Raw genomic sequence first — 17,493 nt, forward strand, 5'->3', positions numbered from 1 at the left:
ATGATCAAGGCCTACCAGGTCAGTCCCAGCCTTCTAGATTATCTTGGACCAACCTGAATGACCATAAATGCAACCACCATACAAGTTTTAATACAAAAAAAGACATATGGTACATGCTGTATACAATATGCTGATGTAGATTTATTTTTATACAGCTCTTTGAATATATTATTACTCTGGATCATGAACATATTTCCCTAACATGATATAATCATATAAATACAACGCAGTTAAGATATAATACACAAAGCAAACTCTTTAGTTCAGCACTGTCAGATATTCCCTAATAGGAAAACAAATTGACTCTTCTGCTCAACATCCGTATGCAGACCCCTGACTCGGGTTTAAAGTGCACACTTCATTAAGAGCAATGAGAACCAACTGAACGTCCCTTTTAAGCTCACTGTATGGTCTGACACAAGAGCAGCTCAGTAGATAAAGAAAGAGTATGTTTTTAAACTAAAAAAACAACTATTATTAAACAAACCAAAACTGATTGTTTTAATGACTATGTTTCTGATGTGAATGCTGGACTGGCTCCTTTGGTACACTGGTCACATCTGGATCACCTGTGCTGTTATTGTTATTTAGATTATGATGATGGTGGTGATGCACATGTTGTTGATTATGATAATGCACATGCTGATGATGATGATGCTCATGTTGATGATGATGATGATGCTCAACCGTTACAGGCTCTGTATTGTTAGTCTTCTGGCTGATTTCTTTTGTAGGCTCACTTGCATCGTTTTTGCTGTTTTCGAAGCCTTCTGATATGGAGGTGTTTGCGTTTAACTGGAAGAGAGTTTCAGTTATTGAACATTTTGCAAAGATTTCATACATGCAGCACTTTCTAAAACTTGAATATTATCACTCACTGAGCAGTTGCATGTATTTTTGTGGTATGTAGCCCTGATGGCAGCTTCTATGTAGGGGTAGTGAAGGAAGCTGTAGGGCAGGACAATGTGGAAGGTGAGATATCCACATCTGTGCAGAAAGGAAATACAAATATCTCAGATGTTCTTTTTTCTGGAGAACCTTCATATGAGCATAAAGAGTCATGTGACTCTAAAAAGAAACTGGTCAGACTGGCCGTGTTACTGGATGGATTTAGTAGTGTGTTTTGCTCATACCTGTCATAAACTAAGAAATCATCCTTGTCTCCCTCCAAGATTTCCCAGACGTCAGTTTGCAGTGGGCTCTGCTGATACACAGGGATGCCCTCTGCTGTCCTCCTCTTCAGCTCCCAGTACATGGCTCTGGACTGTGCATCCTGCTCGTTGACAACCATGAATGATATGTTAGTCAGCTTGCCATGGGCCAGCTTGTCACGCAGGTCTCCCAACCTTCCGAAACAAAAAAAGAGAACAAGCAGATTTAACTGACTGAGCAGTTTACCAAGATCATTTATACATAACAACACAAACACTGACGTATTATTGGAAATAAAAACAGTCACTTTAAATGAGGAGAGTCATTCTACAAATTGGTTTTCATTTCTGTCCCTCATATAAATGTAATGGCTTTCGGTGTCATTCGCTTCCAGCTGTTTTTAGTTGTACAAAACAGCTCGTTTTGCTGCTTGATATTGCAAATTGGTGTCTTATCATATGTGACCCTGGACCACAAAACCAGTCTTAAGTCGCTGGGGTATATTTGTAGCAATGGCCAAAAATACATATTATGGGTCAAAATTATTGATTTTTCTTTTATGCCAAAAATCATTAGGAAATTAAGTAATGTTTAAGTAATTAAGTAAAATTATGTTCCATGAAGATTTTTTGTAAAATTCCTACTATAAATATATCAAAATGTAAGTTTTGATTAGTAATATGCATTTGTAAGAACTTAATTTTGAGAACTTTAAAGGTGATTTTCTCAGTATTTGGATTTTTTTGCACCCTCAGATTCCTGATTTTTAAATAGATGTATCTCGACCAAACATTGTCCTATCCTAACAAACCATACATCAATAGAAAGCTTATACATATTATTTTAATGTACTGTCTTAATTATGAAAACACAGGTTTGTAGTTGAAAAAGTTTGACTACTTACTGCACTTTGTTATTCTTCTCGTTATTTCCCTACAGCGGCTAATGAACCAGAAGTCTCGCATTCACAGAAAACTGCCTACTTTTGCGTTGAAAAATAAGGTGGATATGCTTTGAAATGTGTATATGGGCCATTCTACAGAACTGGTGCAAACTGTTGTCCCACAGCCAATTTATTTAATATTTTCTTGGTAAATTATAAAACTACATATAAAAAAAAGCATCTCGCATTTTATGTTACTACTGAAATAGTGTATGGTTTAGTCCATTGAGACTGATTTTAACTATACCCCTACATTTATGATTAGGAAAAATTTTTGTGTCCCCCTCTCTCATAGCTACATGGTGTGAGTAGATAGGCCCCATCATTTTGAGGAAAAAGTGTGTAAAAGTCTGAAAATATGTGTGTAACTTTAAGGAATGTCACTACTTTTGGGTGTTATTCTGTAACATTACATTTATATATGTGTATAACTGTTCAGAAATGTGCTAGCTAACCATGTAGCATCTTTAACCTAGGTTCAAAAGTAACCATAAACTAACGTAAACATTTGGTGAAGTTTTGGTAATGACATTGTTTTTTTGGGTGTTATTCCATAAAATCTAGTTTAATGTGTGTACAACCAAAGTCCCTTTAAGGTATTCTATAGTCTTTGATACAACTGTTGCTGTGCTAGCTAACCATGTGCTGATTAGCATCTTTGAGCTAGGATCAAAAGGCATTTAAAACTGTCACTACTGTAACAGTCAAGACCGAAACATTTGGTGTAGTGACATCTGTTTTTTTTTTGGCTATTATTCAGTAAAATTTAGTTTTTATGTGTAGCCTACAACTGTTCAGAACTGTGCTCGTTAACCATGTGCTGATTAGCATCTTTGAGCTAGGTTCAAAATTATCTAAAATTGTCACTACCGAAACAGTCAGGACCAAAACATTTGGTTAAGTTTAGGTAGTGACATCAGTTTTTTGGGGGGTGTAATTCAGTAAAATTTAGTTTTTATATGTGAACAACTGCTTAGAACTGTGCTAGCTAACCATGTGCTGATTAGCATCTTTGAGCTAGGATCAAAAGGCATTTAAAACTGTCACTACCGAAACAGTCAAGACCGAAACATTTGGTGTAGTGACATCTGTTTTTTTTGGCTATTATTCAGTAAAATTTAGTTTTTATGTGTACAACTGTTCAGAACTGTGCTCGCTTACCATGTGCTGATTAGCATCTTTGAGCTAGGTTCAAAAGTATCTGAAATTGTCACTACCGAAACAGTCAGGACCAAAACATTTGGTTAAGTTTAGGTAGTGACATCAGTTTTTTGGGGGGTGTTATTCAGTAAAATTTAGTTTTTATATGTGAACAACTGCTTAGAACTGTGCTAGCTAACCATGTGCTGATTAGCATCTTTGAGCTAGGATCAAAAGGCATTTAAAACTGTCACTACCGAAACAGTCAAGACCGAAACATTTGGTGTAGTGACATCTGTTTTTTTTGGCTATTATTCAGTAAAATTTAGTTTTTATGTGTACAACTGTTCAGAACTGTGCTCGCTTACCATGTGCTGATTAGCATCTTTGAGCTAGGTTCAAAAGTATCTGAAATTGTCACTACCGAAACAGTCAGGACCAAAACATTTGGTTAAGTTTAGGTAGTGACATCAGTTTTTTGGGGGGTGTTATTCAGTAAAATTTAGTTTTTATGTGTGTACAACTGCTTAGAACTGTGCTAGCTAACCATGTGCTGATTAGCATCTTTGAATTTTGGTTAAAAATGATCTAAAATTGTCACTACCGAAACAGTCAGGACCATAACATGTCATCATTGTTTCGGTATTTGATTTTAGTACAGTAATGAAATTTATTAGTATTTTAGTATGTTTTAGTATGAGTTAAAATTCTATATTGTGATGTGGCTGCTACTAAAACATTATTGTCACTACCAAAAATGTCACAACAGAAGCATGGGATGTTTTGTCAAATATCAAGTATATTGAATTATCAATCAAGATGTAATGATAGTGTTTGGTTCAATGTATATTCAACCTAATGAATCCTTAACTTTGAAATCCGTATGATCAACTTTTTTTTGCCTTTTACAAAGAAAAAAATTATTCAAAATATAACAAATCTTATAAATCACACTTGAAATATTGTTATTGATTTACCTCTGAAAACTTTTGAATAAAATAGCAAAAAATATATTTGTAAACATCAGTAAAACCCTTCTTATTAAATTATATATTACTGTGTTTTGGTAGTGACAGATTTGGGGAAAGGACAAATATTCCAAAATGTTCTGAAAATACAATATGAGAATTAACTGCACAATTACCAGAAATGTGTATTTTGGATATTATACAAATTTGCATACATACAAAATTTGTGGACAAAGAATTTTTAAAGATGGTTCCAACTCTTTATTATAATATCCAATTCTGAAGAATAACCCATATGTATTTATTTATTTAATTCTAAAGATAAACCCCATTATTTATCCTTATGGTCCTTTTTAGAAAGAAGTCACCTTTTTCGGTACTGTATGTTATCTTTTGTTATGCCAGTTAGCAAAAATCTTAAAATGTTACCCCAGTTACAAGTTACACAGTTTGTACACAGTAGTCAACATTCGAAGTGGATCAAAACCTTTCATCAAATTTGTCCTAAAACCAAAAAGAATACCCGTTCTTATCTTAGGACAACTTTGATGAACTTTTTTGATCCACTTCGAATGTTGACTATAGTGTAGAAATATAAGTATTAGGTCTCTTTCTAATATCACCTTGTAGTTTCTTTCCTTGTTTGTTAAAAATGTACTGTATAATCCTCTAACTAGAAAAGGCATCACTTTAAAGAATGACCCAGTAAATCAGACATCACAAGATCTCTTACCTGGTAGCCTGCGTGAGACAGAAATGTCAGCTTGCTTTAAGAAGAGCCAGAACGACTACATTTCCAAGAAGATCCTTCATGGGAGTCTTGCCATCTATCTCCCACTTTGGAGCAGGCTTACAGATCCTGGAGCCAGTGCTCTCCTTCTCCAAAAACAGTGGTGAAGCTCCCAGCAGAGCTGGAAAAGCAGACAACCACAGAGCCCAGAGAGCCTGCATCATGCCTGCTGAACTTCACCCACCGCAACAGCTGCAAACAAAAACAACCAGTTCATCAAACTAAAATACTACACAATCAATTACTTTGACGTTTTCATTAGTTAGTTTTACATTAATGTTATCCCATACATACATAAACAAAAAAGCTGACATGATTTGCACAAACCTCAAGCTCTGTCCTTTGGCCTCCTCTGGGTCAAAAATAAAGAAATGAGGGTAAGTTATCTGGGCCACACTTTTAAAGGTCTCATTCTAGACAAACCCTCCCCCTAAATAAATAAAACAATCCAGTAAAGGAGGGGATTGGGGACTGTGTACTACAAAGTTTTCTTTCGTGTGTGGGTGATCCAAGACAAATATGAGTACAAGATAAACACTGGCTGATAGCAAACTGAACAAGGTTTTAGTGACAGAACAAATTTTGTGTCAAACTTTGCCATGGGTGAATATTTAACATTTTAAACACAAATTCATCTGCAGATACTTAAGTGTATTTAGATTGTGCTGGTTCATTAAGTCTTGTATTTGAGTTTCTTTCTCTCTGGCAGTTTTTGTCTCTGTTTGCTTGAGCTAAACATCCAGTGATCACATCAAGTGAAAAACAAGTGCATCTGTAAATATACTACCCTGTTGAAATGATGCAATATATCCCTCTGTAACCAATGTTTACCAGGTACTATACAGGTTTGTTGAAAAGTAATTCCACATGGATATTACAATCTATGAGAATGTGCTTGTCAGTTCATAACTTTCCTTTACAATCCATAGGAGCATTCACAGGACCAGGAGTCTTGGATGTGCACCAAATGCGAAACAAATGAGAAAATAAATTAGAAAAATTTTTTTTTTAAGTTAAAGAAGTTCACTTCCAGAATGAATATTTCTTTCTTTCATCATTCGCAAAGAAATTAGGTTTTTGTGGAAAACATTCCAGGAATTTTCTCCATATAGTGGACTTCAAAGTGGATCAATGGGTTGAAGGTCCAAATTGCAGTTTCAGTGCAGCTTCAAAGGGCTCTGTTCGATCCCAGCCAAGGAATAAGGGACTTGTCTAGCGAAATGATTGGTCATTTCTAAAAAAATACTAATTTATATACTTTTTAACCACAAATGCTCATTTTTCACTAGCTCCGGATCAGTGTTGTTTTTGACAACCATCTTTATCTAGATTTAGTCTTAGTCTTTTGGACTAAAATGCTTATTAGTTTTAGTCAAATTTTAGTCACTTCTATATGTGATAGTTTTAGTCCAATTTTAGTCGACAAAAAGTCAAAAAGGTTTTAGTCTAGTTTTAGTCAAAAAAGGGGAAAAAGTAGTCTTTTAACAAATTAATGTAGGTCAGTAAGTATTTTGCTGTTGGGTAGTGTCACTTGTAAGTTCTGAAAATAGCAGATCTATAGTTCAACACAATGTGAGCTTCGGGATCGACTATATTTTCACCAATAATTACAATAATGAAGGAATGTTTTAAAACATAAAAGACAAACAAGGATGGAATGCTAAAACGGCTTGCCATACTAGTATGGCAAAGAGTATTTAATGCTAAAACGGCTTGCCATAGCGGCAGATACGTTTTAGGTTTTGATTGGCATGCACAATAAGCAGAAATGTCATGCATTTTAAACGTCTGACGGACCACCCACTAACATTTTCGTCTATTCTCGTCTCGTCAACGAAATCTCACACACGTCTCGTCATGTTTTAGTCATCAACGAGCCATTTTTATCGTCATGAAAAAAAGTGGCGTCAACGAAATGATTTCGTCACCGTCATCGTTGACGAAAACAACACTGCTCCGGATGCACGTCTACGACTTCACACTTTACGTAATAATGTTGGGAAAAGTCACGCATGGTTAGTTCTTTGTCTGTGTACTTCGGTTAAAAAAAAGTTGGGTAGGGTGAAAAACTCCATCTCATTTTCTCCTCCAACTTCAAAATCATCCAACATTGTTGTTTTACCTTTTTTTTGTAAAGAGCGTTTGACTTTCTTTGCACGTTCCCCCCATGGGTAGGTACTTCCGCCTACGCCACATGTGCGTGTTTACGTAATGTGTGAGATCGAGCCAGTGCAAGACAAGCATTTATGGTTAAAAAGTATATAAATTTGTATTCTTCTAGAAAATGACATATCGTTTTGCTAGATAAGACCCTTATTCATTGGCTGGGATTGTGTAGAGCTCTTTGAAACTGCATTGAAACTTCAGTTTGGACCTTTAACCGGTGGCCACCATTGAAGTCCACTATATCGAGAAAAATCCTGGAATGTTTCCTTTAAAAACCTTAATTTTTTTTTCAACTGAAGAAAGAAAGACATGAACATCTTGGATGACATGGGAAATGTGGAAGTGAACTAATCCTTTAACAATCAGAGATTTATACTCAACAAAACATTCTTGAAAGATCTTTCACCATTCCATGGACAGAGGAATTGATTTTAGTTTAGCAAACAACACTGTTTTATCCTTGAAATGATTGGGCCAAAGTACACACTTTAATCCATGGCACAACAACCTTTAGTACACACAAAATATCCAAGCAGACATGAGCGCCAACACAAAAATTAACTGTACAACCTAGTACTAAACATCCAGTTTCTTAAACTGAACCCCAAATGTTCCTCAAACAAATAATCATATTAATGCTGCGTGAACATTTCACAACTGAAGATACCCTGTTTTTTTCCCATAAAATTGAGGTTAAAGGCAGCTAAAACAGTTGGTTACCAACATTCTTTTGTGTTCCACAAAAGAAAGTCAGTCCTACAGGTTTGGAACAACATGTGGGTGAGTAAGCAAAAAAAGCTATGCCTAGACAGGGGTGGCAAACATTGAACACAAAGGGGAAAAAAATAAAACCAGAAACTCTGGTTTGCAGACAGAAGTTTATTATTCAGAACAGTCCCCTCAGTTTGGCAACTGCGTGAATCATTTGTGTGGTGGCTCTATTAATCTGTGCAATCTTTTTGGCTGCTAAACCCATAGAACCGGATTTACACCACTACTACCAATATACCACTTTAAAATAGTGACTTCAGACGTAGTCACAGCGTCAAGCCAGTTTGAACAATTACCAAGTTTCATTTATCAACTTCCTCTCACAGAAACAAGCACAAACTTGTCTAATATCTTTGTCTCAGTAGCAAAAATCAAGTTTAGAGATATAATATTTGGTTTTCAGGGCACAGATTCTGTGAACAGCTGAAATTATTCCACCAACAGTTACCTTGATTTTCTCAAAATAGGTAACAGGTGCAATATTTGCATCAAGAGACTTCAACTACGCAGCCAGATGCAGCAAGACCAAACTATTTCTTTCTTAGAGAAAAGAAAACAGATAATAGTTGAACTGGTGTGGTATTTATGCAAATGGTTTTAAAATGCAACAACAACAGCCCAAAATAACTTAACCCAGTAAACAAACATCCTCTGTGAGTCCTGCTGTAGCTTTGCCTTTGGCTGGTTTGACAGTCAAGCATTAGTGCAGTTTCTTACAGACACAGTGTCTCAGGTCATGACTCCAATCAGTCCTTCGTCGCTCGTCACGTTGCCCTCTGGACTGTCACAAGCTGTTATGATACCCAGGCCGAGCTCTGCCAGCTCGTCCTGCATACTCGTGGTCACCATCATTTTTGGTTCCAGCCGATTGCACAGCGTCCTGTAAGAAGGCAAAGGGTAGCCCAGTTCCCTTAGGTACTCGTAGCCTTTAACCCCCACTGCGCAGCGGATTTTACGGGCTGTCAATAAAGTATCATGGGACCACACTGCCCTTCGAGAACGTTTGGCTAATGTCAGAGCACGTATCTGGTCCTCAAACAGAAACACCTGCAGCCCCTTCTCTATTTTACTCAGTTTGTAAAGGCGTTTCTTCATCTCCTCTGCCTGTGTAAGAAAGAAAAGACAAAACGTTACCTGTGCCTTCAATCGCTAACATGTACACTACAAAAGTTTTTTTAAAGAAGTCTCTTTTGCTCATCAAGCTTGCATTTATTTGATCTAAAGTACGGTAAAAAAGTAAAATTGTTAAATATTTTTTACTATTTAAAACAACTGCTTTCTATTTGAAAACATTTTAAAATATAATTTATTCTCGTGATTTCACGGCTCATTTTTTAGTCTCATTACTCTAGTCAAATGACGCTTCAGAAATCATTCTTATATTTATATAAAAATATTTATTAGCATTATGTTGAAAACTGCCGAGTAGAATTTCTTCAGGTTTCTTTGATAAGAACAGCATTTATCTGAAATAGAATTCTTTTGTAACATTATTAAAGTCTTTATCTTTAGTTTAGGTTTATTTAAAGCATTCTTGCTAAATAAGAGTATTAATTACTATAATCTCGTTCTAGGTCTGCACGATTAATCGCACAATGTTGTGAGGCGCGTTTAGTCAATGAAGCCGGTTCTTTGATTAGTAGTAAATCTCCATCACGTGCGTTCAGCTGGAGCGGCAATTAATACACAGAGACAGAAATCACTGACAAGCTACGCCAAATCGCGCTCATAATCGAATGCGTAAATCACTGACAAGGCGTAGCTTGTCAGTGATTTACGCCTCTGAACGCAAGCGATGGAGATTTACTACTAATCAAAGTACCGGCTTCATTGACTAAACGCGCCTCACAACATCGTGCGATTAATCGTGCAGCCCTATCTCTTTCTACAATGGCGTTTTAGTGCCACAAAAAAAAAATTTTTTATAATATTAATATTATGAGAATAAAGTTGAAATACTATGAGAGTAAAGTCAAAATATTTCTAGAATAAAGTCAAAATTACGAGAATTCAAATAAATTCCGCTGCCCTGGCAACTTCTCCTGGTGCTCTCAATTTAGGCCTTTGCATGCGCAATATAGACTATACTCTTAAAATATTAGAACTTTTATTTCTACTATTTAAATCCTCAAAACATTTAGACTTTATTCTTGTAGTATTTCGACTTTATTCTCAAATATTATGACTTCGATCTAGTAATTTTAGATTTTTTTTTTTAATTTTTTAATGTGGCACTAAAACGCTGTCGAATTCTATCCACCAAACAACAACAACAACAACATTATACTCACTTCAAGCTTTTGAATGGTACAGCGTATAATGTTATAAATTCTATTTATTTCAGATAAATGCTGATCTTTGGATCTTTCTATTCAACCAAGAAGTCTGAAAAAATAAATGAACTCAACTGTTTTAAATACTGACAATACTTAATAATAATAAAAATGTTTCTTGAACAGCAAATCAGCATATTAGTATGATTTCTGAAGGATCATGTAACACTGAAGAATGGCGTAATGATGCTGAAAATGTAGCTTTGATCACAGGAATAAATTACATGTTAAAATATATTCAAATAGAAAAGAGTTATTTTAAATAGTAAAAATATTTCACAATTTTACCGTTTTTGCTGTACTTCGGATCAAATAAATGCAGGCTCGGTGAGCAAAAGAGACTTCTTTTAAAAAAACATTAAACTTTTGACTGGTAGTGTGCATTCTGTTATGAGTTCTAAGAATAATTGTTACCTCTCTCTGTAGTCTGACTGTGTGTTGTTGTTGCTGCTCCAGTTTGGTTTTATAATGCTGGCAGAGAGAACAGGGTCGCTCCTCGTCTGCTCTCTGAACCCCATCCTCTTCTGAATCCACAGGGGGCTGTCGACGGGCATAACCGTGGTCCCCCATATTCAAGTCCTTTTCCACTAGATGAAGAACATAGTATGTTTATTCACAGCACACAAGTGACCTTGAAGGGACTGTTCATACCCTAAATTTTCATCGTCATTCTTACTGATATTGTATAGAAAAGAGCTGTTTAAACCTTTTGATTTTGCCAATGATTATTGCATATTAGACCTGGAATGTATATCTAACACAGCTGCCTCAAAAGCATAAAATGGTCTTGATATTGTAATAATAAAATAACGCATATAACTGTTTGAATTTGAGAGGACATTTTGAGTTAATGAAACGATGATGGCACTTACATTTAGGTACATTAAGCATCTGGCCTATACTAGGGATGTGAAGCTTTCGATGCATTAATCTCAAAACATTTTCATTGTCTTCAAAAATATATTTCGTTTGCAGACAGCTTCTTCATTAGATCCACCAATTAAGGTGACATGATAATCAAAACCAAACAAATGTATTTGAGATACAAGCTGTAAAGACTACTATTCTGGAAAAGGGGGCAAGGAACAGCAGCTCATTTGCATTTAAAGAAGCATGCATGAAAACAGTGTGTTTCTGCTTCCACTCAAAATGAGCATTTTCAAAATTATATAATTATCTGTGGGGTATTTTAAGCTGAAACTTCTCAATGTGAAGACAAATTCTGAAGACTTATATTACATCTTGTAAAAAGGAGCGTAATAGGTCTCCTTTAAATGATGCTAACGTGCTCTGCAGTGAATCGCTGAGCCATGTCAAGATTCGCTAATGATTCTTGAGTATGATTTTGTTTTATGCCTGCATAATTTTTATGAGTGCACCTTTGAGTGTAACTTTTTACAAAAAAATGAAAGAGACATTTTTTTACATGTTTGTATTTTAACTTGATTTTTTTGTTGATAAATGGGAAAAAATGTTAAATAAAGAACACAAAATTTTGGAGGCGATTGCAAAGTATTGAATGCAAGTTACTTGGGGAAACACAATACTTCTGCTAGAGAAAGTTTTTTGAGCAAATGCAGAGTTGCAAAAGAACGCAATAGTTCTGTTAGTGAAGAGCAGGTTTCTTGAGGAAAATATCTTAATGGGAGAATGCAACATTTTCCCCCAGGTTTCTTGGGGGAATGCGATGCTTTTGCTAGAGAAAGCAAAAGTTTTGTGAACGCAAAATTTCTTGGGGAAACAATTTAGTTTTTTCACGACGCATTTGGACATATTTTCACTAATTGATATCACCAAACCAAACAAAACTTGCATATTTTGCTGATTATTGTGCTGAAAATGGTCAATTATTGTCATGTTTTGGGCTGTACTAATTGGTCGGACAGGGAAAAACATTTAGAGTACTATAGACTGCCGAAAGTTTCAACAAATCAATAAGAGTGCAAAAAACTGTCTGAGGAACAAAAGGTGTTTGTGATTGACCAAACTGATCCAGGATTTCCAGGGCAAGAATCTTGTCAACATTAGTGTTTGTTCTTATCATTTCCAGTCAGGTAGGTGAAATATTAGGCTAATATCTTAAAGGAACACTCCACTTTTTTTGGAAATCGTGTTCAAAATTGATCAACGAGTTTCGATATTTGTCCTATTTAAAACTTGACTCTTCTGTAGTTATAGTGTACTACAGAAGTGTCAAGTTTTAAATAGGACAAATATCGAAACACGTTGGTCATTTTTGAACGCAATGCTATAGGTCTAATAGGATTCAATGATCTATGCTAAGCTATGCTAAAAGTGATATCGCCAGAACAGGAAAACAGCTGAATCGATTTCAAAATGGTAAAACTCAACTTATTAACTCGGGGGGAGTTGGAGAATGAGCCTATTCAGGGCTCTAGACTAACTTTTTGCACTGGTTGCACTGGTGCGCCTAACTTTTTTTCTTAGGTGCACCAGCACAAAAGTTAGGTGCACCCAAATTTTCAACCGCATCACATTTTACACCGTAGTTTTACAAGTTCACTTTTTTTTAACTTTTTTATTTTATTTATTTTTTAATCCCTGTCCATAAAGGCAATATTGACTTGTAAATGATTAACTAACAATCTGGTCAATATAAAGTTCTTTATTTGAAGCATATTTTTTTCCCCAGTACTTTACCCTACTTTGTGTAATAACGAAAACATTTCAGTGAAAAAATAAGTCCAAAACTCTCTATTTTAACATTTTGAACAATAGGGCTCTACAATTTTTTTTTTTTTTTTTTTTGAAATTCTTGTTTTAATTTTTCTCATAATCAAATGAAAGCATAAACATTTATTTATTTTTAATCAAATGAAAAATAAACCTTTTTAATTTTTGGCAAACATATATATGATTTATAAATAGGAATATATAAACACCTACATTATACTGTACAAAAGTAATACATGACTAATATTGTTCTGTTTCATGTTAAACCGTACTTTTATTTTGACAGATTGCCGTGAAGTTTATGTGTGTACAGTATGGTATGATGCTTTCTCAAATGAAACGGTAAAAGTGACACAGTAGGTTTGGAGATTGAGTTTATCTGTTCATGTGAGATGCAAATGCCAAAAATTAGCGGGAGCGTCACGCGTGCTTCAGTAGCCTATACGTGTGTAGTTAAAAAAAAAAATACACGTCTCCACCATTAATACATAGAGGCAAACGGAACATGCAGAATTCATTTTAAACGGTCTTTTTGCCTTTCAGTTTTCATAGACACTAGTCCATATCGCGATTTGAATTAAGTGACAGACCAACTTTTGATTTATCAATCCAGAAATCAACGTATTACGTGGCATTCCGCGCCATAGTAAATTCGGTTTTTATGAATGGAGTCCGCGATCCAGTCCGTGTTTTTGCGGAGGAGGCATTGTAAACGCTTGACAATGTAGAGACATCCTGACTGCATCACATGCATTTTCAAACGTACACACACGTACAGGAATATCTGGACCACGGCCAATCAGAGGGGGGGCGGGATCCGTCCTTCATCTCTGATTGGTTTAGACCACGATATGGGCCTAATGTGTGTCTGTTGTTGTTCCCCCTCGAACGGCTGGTCGCACCGGTGCAACCTTTGATTTTTTTTAGTCGCACCATTGAGAAATTAGGTCGCACGTGCGACCAAATTGGTCGCACTCTAGAGCCCTGCTATTTCCAAAAAAAGTGGAGTGTTCCTTTAAGTAATACTGCTCGTACTAGAGGTAGACCGATATATCGTCCGGCCGATATATCGGGCCGATATTTGGCATTTTTTAATATATCGGCATCGGCCGATATCCGTGTTTAGTAGTGCCGATTTAAAGTCAGGCACGTCTGCGGACAGCCCCGTGTTATTGGTGCGTGGAACGCTACTGTGAAGGACCCCAAGCCAAAACTTTTGTAAGATTCAATAACATTTCTGAGAGATAAAGGTAAGGCTTAAATTCTGATATTTCAAAATCCCATGGCCATAAATGTACTACATATTACTAGTAAACTATGAAGTGTTGCTTTCACTTAGTGAAAGAAAATCATAGGACCGTTGGGAACTGGCATAATGCTACGGCTAGTTAAAGGTTTGCTTACTTGCAGTTAAGTTTAAGGACTGTAGTCGAAAACGATCAGCAGCTTGTTTGCTAACATATTAGCTAGTGTTATAAGTTCTATTTTATTTTTCCTGTATCCAAGTTGGAGAATTTCACTCTGTGCGTGGGGTGAAGGCGGCGGCGGCTCTCACAAACAATGGAGGGTGGTTATATCCACGGGTCTGGTAATAATAAAAGGCATTCTAATTACTTGTGGGTGGGTCGCGCGTGGATGAGATAAATCAATAATGATGTAAACATTAACTACATTTCCTAAAATCTGAACCTGGGTTATGTGGTCAGGACCGTGGCGCCAGCTTCCTTTTAAATATACTTTGATGATTGCACCTGACCGCGCCGTCCTCTCCGTCACCCCAGATACTGCGAGTTTATACCTATGGTCATGTCCAGATGTCAGTAAACGTTATTTTTTTCCAGCATGGATTTGGCTTAAAAGCACAAGTGATTAAGTCTGTATAAGTGTGCAGCAATGGGAAAATCAGCTGTTAAAATTAACCATACATTCATCATATCAGCATGCAAAACTAAGAATTAGAATAATTGTAATAGGAAGATCGTGTGCGGTTAGATACATCAGAGAAAAATATAGGTGCAGGTGGGTGGCAGGCGGATTACACTATTGCCTGATTTTGCTTTATTTCGTCGTCTAAAGTAAGATTTTGCTGTCTTTTGTCATCAAAAGTATTCTGAAACAAGTCACAACTGAGCCGCTGTGCATCTCCATTTAAACAGCGGGGATTCGTTTAGGAATGAACGTGAGTTTTTAAAGGAATCTAGTGAAATGATTCAATTTCCCGTTCATTAAGAGAGTGATTTGCTTTATTCAGGAATGAATCAACTGTTCGAACGAATCAAATGAATAATATAATTCAGTAATTGATATGATTCGGGGGCAGTCGTGGCCCAATGGTTAGAGAGTCGGACTTGTAACCCAAAGGTTGCGGGTTCGAGTCTCAGGTCCGGCAGGGATTGTAGGTGGGGAAGGTGAATAACCAGCACTCTCTCCACCCTCAATACCACGACTGAGGTGAGTCCCTTGAGCAAGGCACCGTACCCCCAATTGCTCCCCGGGCGCCGCAGCAATGGCTGCCCACTGCTCCAGGTGTGTGTTCACTACTGTGTGTGTGCGCACTTGGATGGGTTAAATGCAGAGCACAAATTCCTAGTATGGGTCACCATACTTGGCCTCACTTCACCTCCTTTCCTTAATCAAGTCAGTGTCTTGCCGCCATCTGCTGGCAGGTCCTCTCAGTTATATAAATCATTTAATATTTCTGTATTCAAAATTTTATATTTAAAACATTAAAGTTTAACATAAATCTCAGCTCTTAAACTTTTATGTAAATGATTAACAGTTTTTATATTATCTGTTTTATATACTTAATACTTGTTCAGTTTGATTTGTTTGGTTAAATTTGGTTAAATCTTTTATAATAATACTGTGCAGTGCACAAAATCAAGATGCTTCATTGTGTTCATTGTTCATGATGTTAAGTTTAGAAATGATGTGCATACACTTATTACATCCACTTAGTGTGACATTTTAGCATGCAAATAAAGGGGAGAACTTCAAGATATCGGCAGCACATATCGGCCATCGGCTGACCCTGACCTCTAAACATCGGCATCGGTTAAAGAAAAACCCATATTGGTCGACCTCTAGCTCGTACATGTCTTTACCACCTATTAACTTTAGTTTGTTAAACTGTTGCGCCCTTTCCTGCTTACTAAGTCTTTCTCAACAAGAATTAACAGCTTCCATACATTTTCCGTGGTTTAGACACCACAAATTAGCAGAACAATGTATTCAGTAGTACATTAATCATGCAATCATTGCTGTTGTTTTAATCATAAAGTGCAAACCCTCTGTGCCTTTGCAGGGCAAAGGCTATTGAAAGCAAAAACATTAAAATATTTTTTCCCCGCCCATCTCTTATTTTTTTTTTCCATCACCTTGTCCCTTTAGAAGCTCAGTATTAAAAACTTTACCTGGCTCATTTTTAACAGGTAGCACTACTTGAGGGGTGACAGGAGAGGGAGGGTCGGGTACATTGAACAGTGTGGGGATTGCGTTGGGTTTGAGTTTCCTTCCCCCTGCTGGTGATCTGGCGATCTCCTCAAACTGGCTTTCTTCAAAGTGGTCCTGCAAGTCATGGAAATAAAGCTTTACGACAAAAATATACATAAACGATTACACAAAAAGGATGCCAGAAGAATGACTTCGTTATTGTCTTCTGCAGAATGTAATATTTGCATGCTTTTCACTTGCCTGGCACAGTCTGGAGCAGGGAGTCGGTACAAAATCACGCCGACAGTTTACAAGCCACTTTCTCATGCGCACGGGGTCTTTCGGAAAGCGAAAGAGCTGCTTTCCAATAGTTGTAGAGTTCGAGCAGTTTGGAGCGGAGCATCCACCCATTTTTATTTACATTCACCAAATGTGTAACTTATCATCTGGGCACAACAACGATGACACGTAGCGGACTGCTAGCAGAGGACTTAGCAGGTGTATTATTAAAAATTCTTTACACTTCAGAAAAAGATGCAGCTGTTATTTTAGCAGACGTACGCAGTGACGGCCTCTTTAATGCACTGAGTGTAAAATGCGATTCCTAAAGACGAATTTGTTATACTAGTAAGTGAAATGCAGAGTTTGTTTGAGCCAAAATGGCGTCGGTAACTTCGGTTGGCTACTTGATGACGTATTATCTGAGAGTTGACCTTAGCTATGCCTGTATAAAATTCGCTCACGTTTAGCAGATATAAATTATTATACATACACGTGTGCGTAACATACTTATATTGTGAAAAAATGGATAAATAATAAGTTAAAATATCATTATTTTAATCTTATTTTCATAAACAAATGTTTAAAATATAAAATTATTACCATACGTCCCTCATTCAAGTTCAAAAGTTAAATTGATATCTGATCACATTTATTTTTGTAACTAGCCTAACTAATAGTATTTGTATTGAATACATAACAAAAACTACAGTTCAAAGAATGTAAGAGAGAACAAAACAATACAGAATGAACAATATAGCAAAAAGTTAACATTTTAGCATTTGTTATTATTCATTTGATAAGCTTTTCTTATTTTATGTTCTC

The 17,493-nt window shown here is 36.3% G+C and overlaps 2 protein-coding genes across 2 annotated transcripts; both read right to left on the reverse strand.

Moving 5' to 3' along the window:
- Positions 1–121: 121 nt before the first annotated feature.
- selenop2 (selenoprotein P2) lies at positions 122–5,410 on the reverse strand. Its single transcript, XM_073849680.1, has 5 exons — positions 5,321–5,410; positions 4,937–5,185; positions 1,134–1,346; positions 879–987; positions 122–795 (listed from the first exon to the last, which is right to left on the reverse strand). The coding sequence occupies exons 2-5, from the start codon at positions 5,155–5,157 to the stop codon at positions 502–504; spliced, it is 837 nt and encodes a 278-aa protein (XP_073705781.1). The 5' UTR covers positions 5,158–5,185; positions 5,321–5,410; the 3' UTR covers positions 122–501.
- A 2,560-nt stretch (positions 5,411–7,970) lies between these two features.
- Positions 7,971–17,394, reverse strand: LOC141344214 (uncharacterized). Its single transcript, XM_073849013.1, has 4 exons — positions 16,651–17,394; positions 16,371–16,524; positions 10,678–10,850; positions 7,971–9,034 (listed from the first exon to the last, which is right to left on the reverse strand). The coding sequence occupies exons 1-4, from the start codon at positions 16,798–16,800 to the stop codon at positions 8,660–8,662; spliced, it is 852 nt and encodes a 283-aa protein (XP_073705114.1). The 5' UTR covers positions 16,801–17,394; the 3' UTR covers positions 7,971–8,659.
- Between the last annotated feature and the right edge of the window lie 99 nt (positions 17,395–17,493).

This window comes from Garra rufa, chromosome 10 (assembly GCF_049309525.1).
Source record: "Garra rufa chromosome 10, GarRuf1.0, whole genome shotgun sequence".
Taxonomy (NCBI): domain Eukaryota; kingdom Metazoa; phylum Chordata; class Actinopteri; order Cypriniformes; family Cyprinidae; genus Garra; species Garra rufa.

Bases quoted from the DNA above. Each gene is read 5' to 3' on its own strand.
- LOC141344214 (XM_073849013.1), bottom strand. From the start codon at position 16,800: ATGGGTGGATGCTCCGCTCCAAACTGCTCGAACTCTACAACTATTGGA. The intron at 16,525-16,650 runs GCAAGTGAAAAG...CATGACTTGCAG, and splicing joins CCTGCTCCAGACTGTGCCAG to GACCACTTTGAAGAAAGCCA. The intron at 9,035-10,677 runs GTAACAATTATT...TTTCTTACACAG, and splicing joins CAGTCAGACTACAGAGAGAG to GCAGAGGAGATGAAGAAACG.